The sequence below is a fragment of the Citrus clementina genome, unplaced genomic scaffold, assembly GCF_000493195.1.
Source record: "Citrus clementina cultivar Clemenules unplaced genomic scaffold, Citrus_clementina_v1.0 scaffold_8, whole genome shotgun sequence".
NCBI lineage: Eukaryota > Viridiplantae > Streptophyta > Magnoliopsida > Sapindales > Rutaceae > Citrus > Citrus x clementina.
In genome coordinates, this window is record NW_006262022.1 from 1,901,856 (window position 1) to 1,914,012 (window position 12,157).

Consider the following 12,157-nt stretch of genomic DNA (forward strand, 5'->3'; position numbering starts at 1 on the left):
TTAAAAAAACCTTTTCTTCATCTGACAATTGTTAGCTTGCATAGATCTATAGTCCAACGTTTTCTCGAAATCATACATGCTGACTTAAGCATCAGAGGGTTATCACCGGAAAAACCACTGGCGCCCCTGATCCCCTTTTGTGAGTGCAGGTCAAAAGGAAAGGAACGAGGTTGGTTAAGGTTACAAAATCCAATCAATTGAGAAAGGAACGAATAGCGTAACGCCCCAACCAGAGCAAACTTGAGCGTTGACGAGACAATCTAGTCAACTCTACAAGACCAGGTTTCTGCATCAACAATATCATCATCAACCCTTTTGTTTTCGAGAGAGAAAAAAAATGACATACTTAGAAGGAGAATTGTTTTATTTAATTGGTGTGGTAATATTTAATTCCCTCAATTTATTTCATCAGTTCTCATTTCTCAATTTATGCCCGGACAAAGTTTTAGAATAGTTTTTTTCTCACAATATCATACACATAATTCTTAATACACCTTCATTACTAGTTTTATCAATTTTCTCACTTCCTCTTTTAAATTATCAATTAAATATTTCATGCGCACGTTAAGCATGTCGGTTGCCGTCTAATCAAACAATCCCCCCCACACAAAAAAAAAGACATATAAAGATTGGGTTAAATGTAGAGTTGGAAGGAATTGAAAATTGAAGACACAACAGGAATACAGTTCTAACTTCCAAGCATTCAATAACTGGGTTGTTGACTCAGATCTGTAATTTTTCAAACGGGTTGTAACGATTGAATCAAAACCTTATAACAAAAGCCAATTTGATGACTAACCCAACCAGCATACCAGCCACTGCCAATTGATGCAGCTTCAATTTGTGGCAGTGGCAACAAACTTTTCGATATCCTTTCTAGTAATTTCGTACAAAGGTAAAATGAAAATTAGTATCAAGGGCTTATGAGATAGATTGAAGAGAGGGTTAGATATCACCATACATGCATTTATCTTTTGCCTAGTGTTAATATGGGCGTCTAGATGGATTAATGATGTGCCTACAATTATGATGAGCTAAAGTATTTCTTGGATCAAAAAGATGCACTAGAATTCAAGAACAGTTGATTAATTATTGGTTATTATATTAGTTTCGCGTGAGATTATTTACTAATTTTGTTCATAATTAACTGAAACTGGATGGCAACGTTTAATTCTTAGAATTACCATATGTTTAGCTAAACAGCAAATTTGAAACAGGCCCGGGAATAGACTCAGGTTAAGTCCAGATAATTACTGATGACAAAATTATGTATACGTTCATGACTTGATATGAACCTCTATAGCAATTCCTAGTGGACACAAGTAAAAAAATCCCAAAAATTAAAAGAAAAAATTTAAAAGTTCCACTGCGACGATTTGAACCCAAAATCAAACAATTGAATTTGCCAAAGTGATAAATCGATTAATTGTTCAATAATGGAACTCTATTTCCTTAATTATGAGATTATGAGCAATTGAATTTTTAGTTTTGATTTGATGAATAATTAATCCTATTTTGTTTGTGCACGACGTCCCCCCCCCCCCCCACACCAAAATCCAATTACTGATGATTTGTGATTTTGTACACAAATATTCAACTAAAAATAAATAAATAACATGTTTATCCCTTCTCTTCATTTTCTGAAACGTTTTAATTAGAGAATTAATCATGGGCCATGGCATACGAAATCAACCATTTAATTAAAAAATTGATTAAATAAAATAAAAGTAGGATATGTTAAGCCTTTAGGAATATATATATATATATATATATATATATGCTGCCAAACTCCATTACATATAGTTTGGTCCTCCAAAACCACCTTTTCCCAACATCTTTTAATTGCTTGTTGGCCAACTTTCTACTCAAAAGAGACACACTTGCTGCTCCCTCTCTGGCGAAATTTAATACCTATGGTATTAAAATGAGGAAGCAAATTAATTGTTGTATGCGGTGACTGCTACAAGAAACGGTTGTTAGTAATTTCATCAATTATGCATGTATTATATGCATAATTTATAATTATTACACTCGATTATATACAACGAGACACGCAAGATTCCTGCAATACAGAACTAGTAAAAATAAAAATCTTAATAATGTCATTAAATTCGATATGGATACAAGAGTGATATGAATAATCAGCCGGGAAAAATTATGTTGTCGCTAACTTTTCTCTTTTTGGATAATAAATGTTTCACTTGATTTGAATGAGAGAAAGATTGAATGTAGAAATCGGTAGGGTGGCAGTGGTACCCGATTGCACAAGTCGTAGATACTCGACTTCAAGGAGATTTTGCTGGAGTCACTAGTTGATCAAAGGGTTAATGTGAGTGATTAAGGGCTTCATTCGACAAAAATGTCTTGTGATAGAAACAATTTTTTTTTTTTTATAATCCACCCAAATTTGTTTATTGTGATATTATTGTAAATCCTTTTAAAAAAAATATATATGAAAAACCTTTTCCATTGCTTAAGTAAGAAGTTTGAAAAACCTTTGTAGCCGTGGCACATGGCTAAGGGATAAGCTCTCGCTTTTCTTTTTTTTTTTTGACCCCCCTCCAGTTATTGAAACAATAAAAATTTGGAAATTAAATAGAAACCATCATGCAGTCGTATGGTAAAATACTTTGCCTTTTGTCTTCGATATTTATGTATATCTGTAAAATGTGAATATTTAGAAGTAGATTTAGTTCATTCTAAATTTAAATATTTCACTTCATCATGAGTTTAGATGTTTAAACCAAGTCATCAAAAGCTTGATCCGTTAAATTTCTTAACTCGAAATAGTTTTAATCTTGATTACACAAAGTCTAGAACAATCCAAAACCAGATTCAATTCATTGCAGCTGGGATTAGACTAATCGTGTATGCATGAGTGGCATCAATGAAGACGATAAGGGACAAGAGAATTTTGTCATGCAAATCGGAAACACTTGGAGTTAAAACAGCATTGGGAGACAGGAATTGAAATTAGCTTTAAGAATAGAAAAAAAAACAAAGCCACTCCTTTCCCCCTCTGTAAGTTACAGAAAATTGAAGTTTCTGTTCTGGTGGTGGTTGAAACAACATAGATGTTTTTCCCATACTTCAATTATATCCTTATCCAATTTGATGCAAAGCTTCAAATTTATATATATTTTATTCTTTGTCTTTTGGATTCTCTCTCCTTCCTCTCTTTGTAATTTTTTGACTCTGAACTTTGACATCCTAAAATTCCCAAGGTGGTTTGCATATATATTTATATTTCTTTTCTTTATCTTTAACAACCTTCTCAATGGAGATCTAATTATTATAATGTTAATGAGAATTAAGAAATGTCACAGCTTCTTTATTTTAATCAAATTATTTCAATGAAGACATATAATTGTGCATGACACCAAGTCCAATGACAGCTTCAAAGCAGACAGGGTTGGGGGGAGCAAAAAATTGCATAAAGAAACATTTATTATAAAATCTGATTATAGAAAACTAAGATCCTTCCAAATGAGATAAAGAGCAAAATATTAATTAAATTTTGTAGGCATGTTCCATTGGGTCAGGAAGATCACAGGCAGGATCTCCTGGGCTTCAAAAAAGGGTTATGGAGATTGCATACGAAATATTCCAACATTTAGTTTTGTCATTTCCTTCATCATCTCTGAAACTGTGATCTCACTGCCCTTCACCCTTCAAACTTCCCATCATCCTGTCTCATTTATTTTCATGGGAAATGCTTCACTACATCTGCGATGACAACAATTTTAGCGGTCTAATCAAAATTTGACATATATAAACAATTTAAAAAAGGGAAACAGTAGGGTTGTTTGTCGGTTGTTTGTTTTTACATTTGAAATCTTAATTAGTTTAATTTAAGATGTTTTAATATTTTTACTTGTTTGTTTTTTTTGTATTCGAAGGCTTATTATAAGACATTTTTATTTGAATGGAAAAAATATAACCTCTTAACTTTTATCTGAATGATAAAATATTTGAATAGAAAATTAATTTTTTTCTCAAAGATAACCTCATTAAATATAATTTTTTTCCTACCTACCTATTAGATGTCATATTACAATTATCCTTGATCTTAAATCTTACTTTGTATTAAGTACTTAACATACGTTCAATTTGAATTTAAAAAAAAGGTTTTTTATTAATAGATAACAAATTTTTAATGTATAAATATTATGTTAAATTATAAAAAATAATATTATTAAAATTATTTTTCATAAATTATATACCAAATACTTACCTTATAAATATTTATAACATATAAATACTATTATACTGAAAAACACTATAAGCACATACCTATTTAAACTTCAAGCATATCTAACATTTTCAAGATCATAAGTATAAAAATATTAGATTTAAGATATTTTGAATTTATAAAAATAAAAACTTACCAATTATATTTAGACATAAAAAAATATTATTTTGACATATGTATTCATACGCAATCAGACTTCAATAAAATTTATATCCATTGAAATTTTGGATAAAAAAATAAATGCTCCCTAAGTAACTGATAATGCATGTACTCTAATAATACTACAATATGTCTCATTTGATAATAAAAAAATTTTGATGTAATGAAAAAATTATAATTCGTAATGACACGGAATATGATATAATATAGTTGACGGCAGCTGTACCCTAGCTCTTCCCCCATTTTAATGTGAATTTTAGGCTTGTCTTGAGACTTAGACATTGAGGCCTTGTCCTCATTACCGTGCAAAAGTTTTTTTTCAAGATTTGGTGAAATCCCACCTAATCAAATATTGTTTGGATGAGAAATGTAATCCAGTGAATGGCCACCAAACAAGTGGTTATTACATGATGGTACTTGCATTTGTCCTGTTTTATGTGAATTATTAAAGTTATGGGTTAAATAATTGCCAAAAGAATCTCGGTACTATTCATTTAAAATAATTATGACTCAATGGTGACATTGCATTGGGACCTAGGTTGCTTAATTATCGGTCAAAGATTTGATATCTTGAATAATTGTTTATTCAAGTGGGTAATTTATTTGGGATTTGTCTGAAATAATGGGATTCTTTACGTACCTAATCTCACACGCAAACAATTATATGTGACAAACAATCAAATACGTTGAGAATTTAGTTCTGATCAAAACTGAGAATGGTGGCAACAAATGGAAACAGAATCTGTCAAACTATATCCAGAATGCAAATAAGGATATTAATTAATTAATTAATTTATTTATTTATTCGAGTTTTGAACTTAGCAGATAAAAGTAAGAGCTAGCAAGTCGTTCTGATAATATTAAGAGAGCATGGGGCTCCATCAGATTAATTGAAATTTTGAAAACAAGAAATTTATTTCCCTCATTATGCTCTCAGGTTGTTTCCTCCTGACAGGTAAAAAGAAAAAACTAAAAAGAAAAGAAAAAGCAACAAGATCCTCTTTGAGAGATCTGGAGCTTTCTTTTTTACATTGAAGCCATTTCTTTAACCGCAACTTTCATACACCAACAACATTGCAGTGGGCGGCAGCAGCAGCAGGAAACTAACGATGAAAATCACCTTATCATGATATCCTTTGTTTATGACCTTAACACCACCTGTAATAATTGAAACTTTCAATGAGCTTGGAGCTTGATGCATTTTATCAGAATATATACAAGAAAAAAATAAATGAAAATTATTACTCAACTGGTTATTTTGAAGATGGTTTCCTGAAAGCGAAGGTTGTAAGAAACCAAAACGATCTTGGAATATTGCAGATCTACCCTGCAAGTTATACACATGCATGCTTCATTTGGTTCAAAATAATTGGACCAGAATTAAAAATGTTCAAACTGAGTATTAGCTAGGTACCTGAAAATGAGTTGCAGAAAATGCTTGAGAATAATCTAACATACTCTCCATTGAAGCCTGATTAGTATTGGTGAGAGCAAAATCGTTCTGCAAAATTATTGTTAATACAACTCATTTAACATATAAGAAGGTATCACATATCATGCCAAGAAAAAACAAATATTATTTTTGGTCTTGCATTGTTCTAAACATGGCTGATTAATTAGTAATTACCTTGGAGGAGAAGTTGATGACTGGGGAGCTTGCAGTATCATCAAGAAAACAAGGAAGTTTTTCCTTTTCGCGACATCGTTGTTCTTTGTTTTTCAGCCTCTTGCCACCATTATTAGGCAGTTTAGTAGTAGCTTTAACATCATTGAAGTAGCCAACTTCTTCATCTTCATTAAAATGTGGAGGCCCTGAAGATGCATCAGAAACCATTGACAAATCCTCTTCATCATCATCAACGACATGTTCATTATGCTTAACACTATATTTTTTCTCTTCATAGTAATTTTCATGACAAAAGCCACCACTACGGCCACTAGCATTTCTATGTGAAGAATGCTCCAAGTACAGAGTCCATCCGGATTCACAGCCACTACTGCATTCTGAAGCCAACGCATTCATTTTTTTCTTCTTTTAAATTCCTTCTAGCTTTGTTGATTCTCTCAAATGGGTAGAGTAAGCTAAGATGAGAAAAACATATGTACATATAAATATGTACAATGTAACTTTTGAGACAAAACTTGGAACACCTATATAGAGCGGAGTACTAGTAATAGGTGTGGAAAAAACCAAAGGGAAAATCAAAGTAGAATCCTAGAGTTTGTTTTGTCTCGACACAAAGAGTTATAGCGTTCAGCTCTCAATGTGAATGAATCAAAAGTGCCAGTTGGGTGGGGGGTTGAGGTTATACTGGTGGATGCATGTAAGAGAGAGAAGAGGCCAAGCAAGCAAGCCACAACTATTTCACATGCAAGACAGCGAGGCAACTGTGTACCCTCTTAACAAAACTGGCTACGCGTCCATTTTCTCTTCCTCAGTATATGGACACATATCCTCTTGCGCGCAGTTGCGCCCATTTATCTCTTTCTCCCATGCTTTTCTTAGGGTGACATGCATTTCTTTGTTTGATTAATATGGTTGTTTTTAGTTGGAGGAATTAATTATACGTGGTCCTCACTTATTAATCGTGTCGTAATCCACCTATCTTCCCACCTCTAGCTAATGCTAAACCAATATTTTTCTTCTACTTATTTAGAGACAAACCAGATTCCTCCTCGATCTAAATATTTAGATTACATCATAATAGAGCTATTTATACTATCAAAACCTTTTGTATTTAATAAAAATTGTTACTCTAATTATTTTTTTGAATCTAAATCTCAAATACCTTTATATAAATTTCAATGAATGTGGTCCTCTAAATAATTATTGTTATTTCTACTTTTTTTTTTTTTTTACAAACATATAAAAAATGTAAGGCTATTTATTGTGTAGACAAACTTTAGTGCTTGGTGCTTCCCATCTCGCTCATATTTCTATCATTTCCCACTTCAATTTTAGCATGTGTTGTGTTTAGACAATTTTAGATATCAAAGCACGGCTTTTTCATTAAGAAAAAGTAGTTATTAACTATCTAGGGTTGTCAATAGGACCACAGCTACCACTTGCGTGCCACGTTGCGAATGAAATCTCAGCACCAATTAGCAGTATTATTAAAGGCTATTACAAAATCTAAGTACCAATTAGCAGTATTGTGACATGCCATTATACCCACCATACAACGACTGTATTTGTAAGATAATTTTACCCAGTCTACAAATTTGGCAGAAGCAGAAAATAAATAATTGAAGAAGTTTATTGGGGGGAAAACAGAAGAAGTTGACTGGGTTTTTATGAATCCACATGCCATCACATTTTCACTGCTCTGCTTTTAAAAAAAAATCTGGCACACATGTGGGCACGTGTGCATAGATAGATGCATGTAAAAAATTAAAATTGTATCTACCCACCACTGCGGCCTTCCACATTTTCACACACATGTTTGCACGTGCGCACGCATTTCAACCTAAATTCTCTTTTAATCCTCATTTTTAATCAATTCTCACTTGTGATCTTTGGTACCATTTCCAATGTCTATTTTTCTACTTCTTTTTTCTCCCTTTTTTTTTTACAATTTAAATCGATCTATCCCCCTTGATAAAATTAAAGTGGACGAGGGATGTATAAATATGTATATCATCTCATTGAATTTAAATGACACCACCCTCTGAAATAAAAAAGTGAAGTTACATATATTATGTTATGTTAATTTGCATATGCATGTGACTAAGTAATTATTTTACGTGAAAAATATATTTAAATAATTGAAATATAAATATAAATATATTTCTCTTTCAAAAAGTACTTCTTATTACTTTTTTTTAAAAGTATTTAGCATTAAGTAACTACTTTTAGGTTTCCTGTAACTATCCATTTTAAACCCTTTCTTAAAAGATAATTTTATTGATTATAAGAATGATTGAAGATGCCAAATGATACATATTTTCTCATCAAATAATTTTACTTGAAAACATAATTGATCAAACACATTTGCGGATATACTATATATAGTTTCTTTTTCTTTTTTTCAAAGACGATTTACTCATCATAGTGATATATCCATGGAAACATTATTGTTTGAGCGTAAATTGAAAAACAAGTGGATAGGTACCTACCACATGATCCATAAACAGGAAGGTGATGAAATATTTTTCTTCATAAATATGAACGAAGCTTCTCAATGTCATGATTGAAGACAGTAATATGTTTCAAAGTATTACAACCTCTTATCCATGATCCATCAAATACCCAGAATGAATGATTTTTTAAAAGAAATATTTTAAAATTAATTTATTAATATTTACAATAAAAAATTTATGAAGGCCTTACTTAGAATAAGTTTATTATGACACGATTCAACCTTTTTTTTTTCAATCAATTACCTATTAATAAAAGAATTTAAAGTAGAATAAGACCTAGGAAAAGAAAGAAACGCTAGTACCAAGTCAAAGAGACCACATCCACAAGAATGAAGATTAATTAAAACATTATTTTGAAACGCATGTGCAAAAACTTCCTTCCAATCGACAATTGTTATGGTAAAAATGGACATGCAATGAAGATAATTAAATAAGCAAATTCCCTATTTCCATTCCATGTGTTACCCTTAAAAGCAAGCTCTCTCTCTCCAGTCTCCACTAATTGAAGCATTGAAAGGAACCTTCGTCCTGTTGCAGCACATATGGTCCATTAATTTCATAATTACTTTCTTTGTGCTAATTCCTTTTTTTTTTTTTTCTTTTTCAGTCTTTCACCCTGAGTGCCATGCAAATTTGATTGTTATTATGTTTATTCTACCAAAACACATTTTCTAGACTTCAACAAAATTTATACTTTTTTTTCCATTATGTTATTTGATTTTTTTTTTTAAATTCTTGAAGACATCTCAAATTATGCCATACACTAATTCATTTTTTAATTTGCCAAATTAATTCATGTTCTTGATCATGAACCATCTCCCCCCCCCCCCCGGTGTAAGAAGTGATTTGAATTACTCTATGTGTATTAATGGGAAAAAAATTCTTTCACATATTTAAAAATTAAAATTTGATTGTTATATTTTGTCGTGTCCGGATTGATATAAGAGGTTATGACAAAATTCTAATTATAAGTATGTGATTTGTAAATTATAAATCCAATTAGCTTATATTAATACAGCAGTGATTTAAAAAAAAAACAAAAAAAAGGGAAAAGAAAGCGCTTTTATTAATAGAGTAAAATATCCTTACAAAATTTAAAAGACTTATCTGAATTAATGCGAAATAAAAATGCAATCTAAGATTACGATCTTATCCTATGACAGCAGCGAAAGCCACGTGTGAAGTGGTATATAACGAAGTGGGACCTAGAGTTAAAAACTATCGATTATGTAAAGTACTGGGTACGGACGAGCGTACTGGAGTGCCACGGCAGCACCGACCATGCGGAGCACCAACACCGCTGCCACATGCATGCTTAGCCAAATGCCTGCCAATCGTATTGCACAACGTAAGCCTCCACCGATTCTGCACCCTTTGCAGTAGTATCGGGACAAGGATTGGCCTTCGTGTTTGTGTAATCAATTTTATTTTGAAAGTAAATATATATAAAAACAAGAAAGAAAGAAAGAACTAAAATAAAAATGGGGTCCAGCTACCGTCCACCTAGTGCATGGTATCCCGTATTTTGTCCATATATGACTTAGTCTTTAAATTTAATACGGAACTTGTTTCAATGACAGGGATGTATTATCTTTGGTTATTAACATTGACATCTCTATTATTTTTTAAAAAAGTAAAATAGTCAAAGGTGTGACACATAATTTTAGATTATTTTTAAATTTTATATTTTGATCAATTAATCTACTTTATCATTAAAATTAATGACAGTATAAGAGCAATAACTTAAAAAAACTTTTTAATACATAAAATATTTTTTATTTTTTGAAAATAATATAATATCAATTTAGTCTATAGTAAATAATTTGAATATATAAAAAAAATATTAATTTATCAATAATAATATGAACAAATGACAATGCTAAATTTTTTTGTAATAATCAACTATGGTTTAATATTCAAATATAAATAATAAAAATATACTCTAAGTGTAAATAGTAGAAATATATTAGACTTATATGTTAAAATTTCAAAATTTCTAATTTTTTCACTTTTCAGTAAACAAGAGGGAGTGCAAAGTAATTATTTGATAACAATGAAATATTATCCACAGTGAAATTTAAAGTGATTATCAACACATTCTATATTATTATAATTTGTTAAAATTCTTTTTAAAAAGTGAGTAAATATTTGATTTCCAATTATTTTATGTTTTAAAAATATGGTTATTTGTAAGTACTTTGACAACATTTTCAAAATTACCTTTTTGGGACAGGCCCAGTTCTTTGATGGTCCAAACCCTGTGAAAACATGTCTCTAAGCTATTTCTTTATATGAGAATAATTTTAGAGTATGGCTATTTGAACTCATTAAATTTATTTTAAAAAATAATTTTTAATTATTAAAATACTCCTAAATTAAATTATAATTATGGATACTAAAATATAGAAAAAATAATAATATTTTTACTAAAAAAATAGAATTTTTACTTAAAAATTCATAAAAACTGTATAACTGTTAGCAGAATTTTTATTGGAAAATTCAAACAAAAAAAAAGGCATAGCCATTTTTCTTTATAGATTAAAATTTTCAATGAGTAAAAACACTAATTTTATACAAATTAGTAATGATGAGTTCTATATGCGAAGATAACAAAAAGCACTAATTTTGTGTGGCAATATATTATTGTGGCTTATTTTTGTTTCCTCCTATAATTATCTACTTCCTCAATTTCTAGAACTCACCGTTTTATTAAGTTCGTTAAAAAATTATGAAACAATTAACAAAAATTAAACTAGATCATAATTTAAATTTAAATTAAATTGAAAAAAATATTTTTTCAAAGAAAATTATAAGAGTTTAGGTTTATTGAAATAGAAATTATATAATAAAAAATAATAGAAGATTTCAAGATTTGTATGAATTTAAAAATTAAAGAAGTACTTTTTAAGGGCGAAGTTTATGAAAATATTGTTAATTTTAGGATAAAATTGTGGTGCAACTGTGGTACCGTGTCACAGTTGCACCCAATCGTTGGATTCCCACTTATTCAAGTGGACCCCACTCATTTGAGTGGATCCAACAACTGGTGCAACTGTGCCACGGTACCACAGTTGCACTGTAGCCTGACCCTTAATTTTAATATATAAATTCATGTTTTTATAAATTAAACTGTAGTATTTTAGAAATTAAAAATCAAAAGAGCTGTTATAAAGATTTTAGGGCGGTATTAAAAGCTGCACTCGTATGGATATGGGAGAGCTTCGAAATAAGCAAAATGGGCTCACTGGCAGAAAGCCCAGCCCGTGAACTTTTGTTTTCTCGATTAGACTTCGGCCCCTGAATTTGTTTGTTTTCTGAAAAAATAAAATAAAAACAATATCACCTCTCAAAGCATATGTGTGTTACGAACTTCTGCACCACAACTTAAAAGAGATATTATTTTATAATTAGGAAGGACTCAAGCTCCCGCTGGCAAATAAAATTATTGCAAAAATAAAAGAGAAATATTTTTTGGATTTTTAATCTGTAAAAGCTCACCCTTTAATTAAAAATAATATTGTTAAACATCTTTATAAGAATAATTTTCATATAGTTCTAAAAATTTTAATCTCAGTTTGAGCTAGTTTTAAATACGAATAAACTCTA

General features: G+C 30.4%; 1 protein-coding gene across 1 annotated transcript; it reads right to left on the reverse strand.

The window, feature by feature from the left end:
* Positions 1 to 5,260: 5,260 nt before the first annotated feature.
* Positions 5,261 to 6,862, reverse strand: LOC18035459. The gene is made up of 4 exons (XM_006422726.2): positions 6,039 to 6,862; positions 5,826 to 5,912; positions 5,662 to 5,738; positions 5,261 to 5,569 (listed from the first exon to the last, which is right to left on the reverse strand). Exons 1-4 carry the CDS (start codon positions 6,432 to 6,434, stop codon positions 5,560 to 5,562), a joined length of 570 nt encoding a protein of 189 aa, XP_006422789.1. The 5' UTR covers positions 6,435 to 6,862; the 3' UTR covers positions 5,261 to 5,559.
* Between the last annotated feature and the right edge of the window lie 5,295 nt (positions 6,863 to 12,157).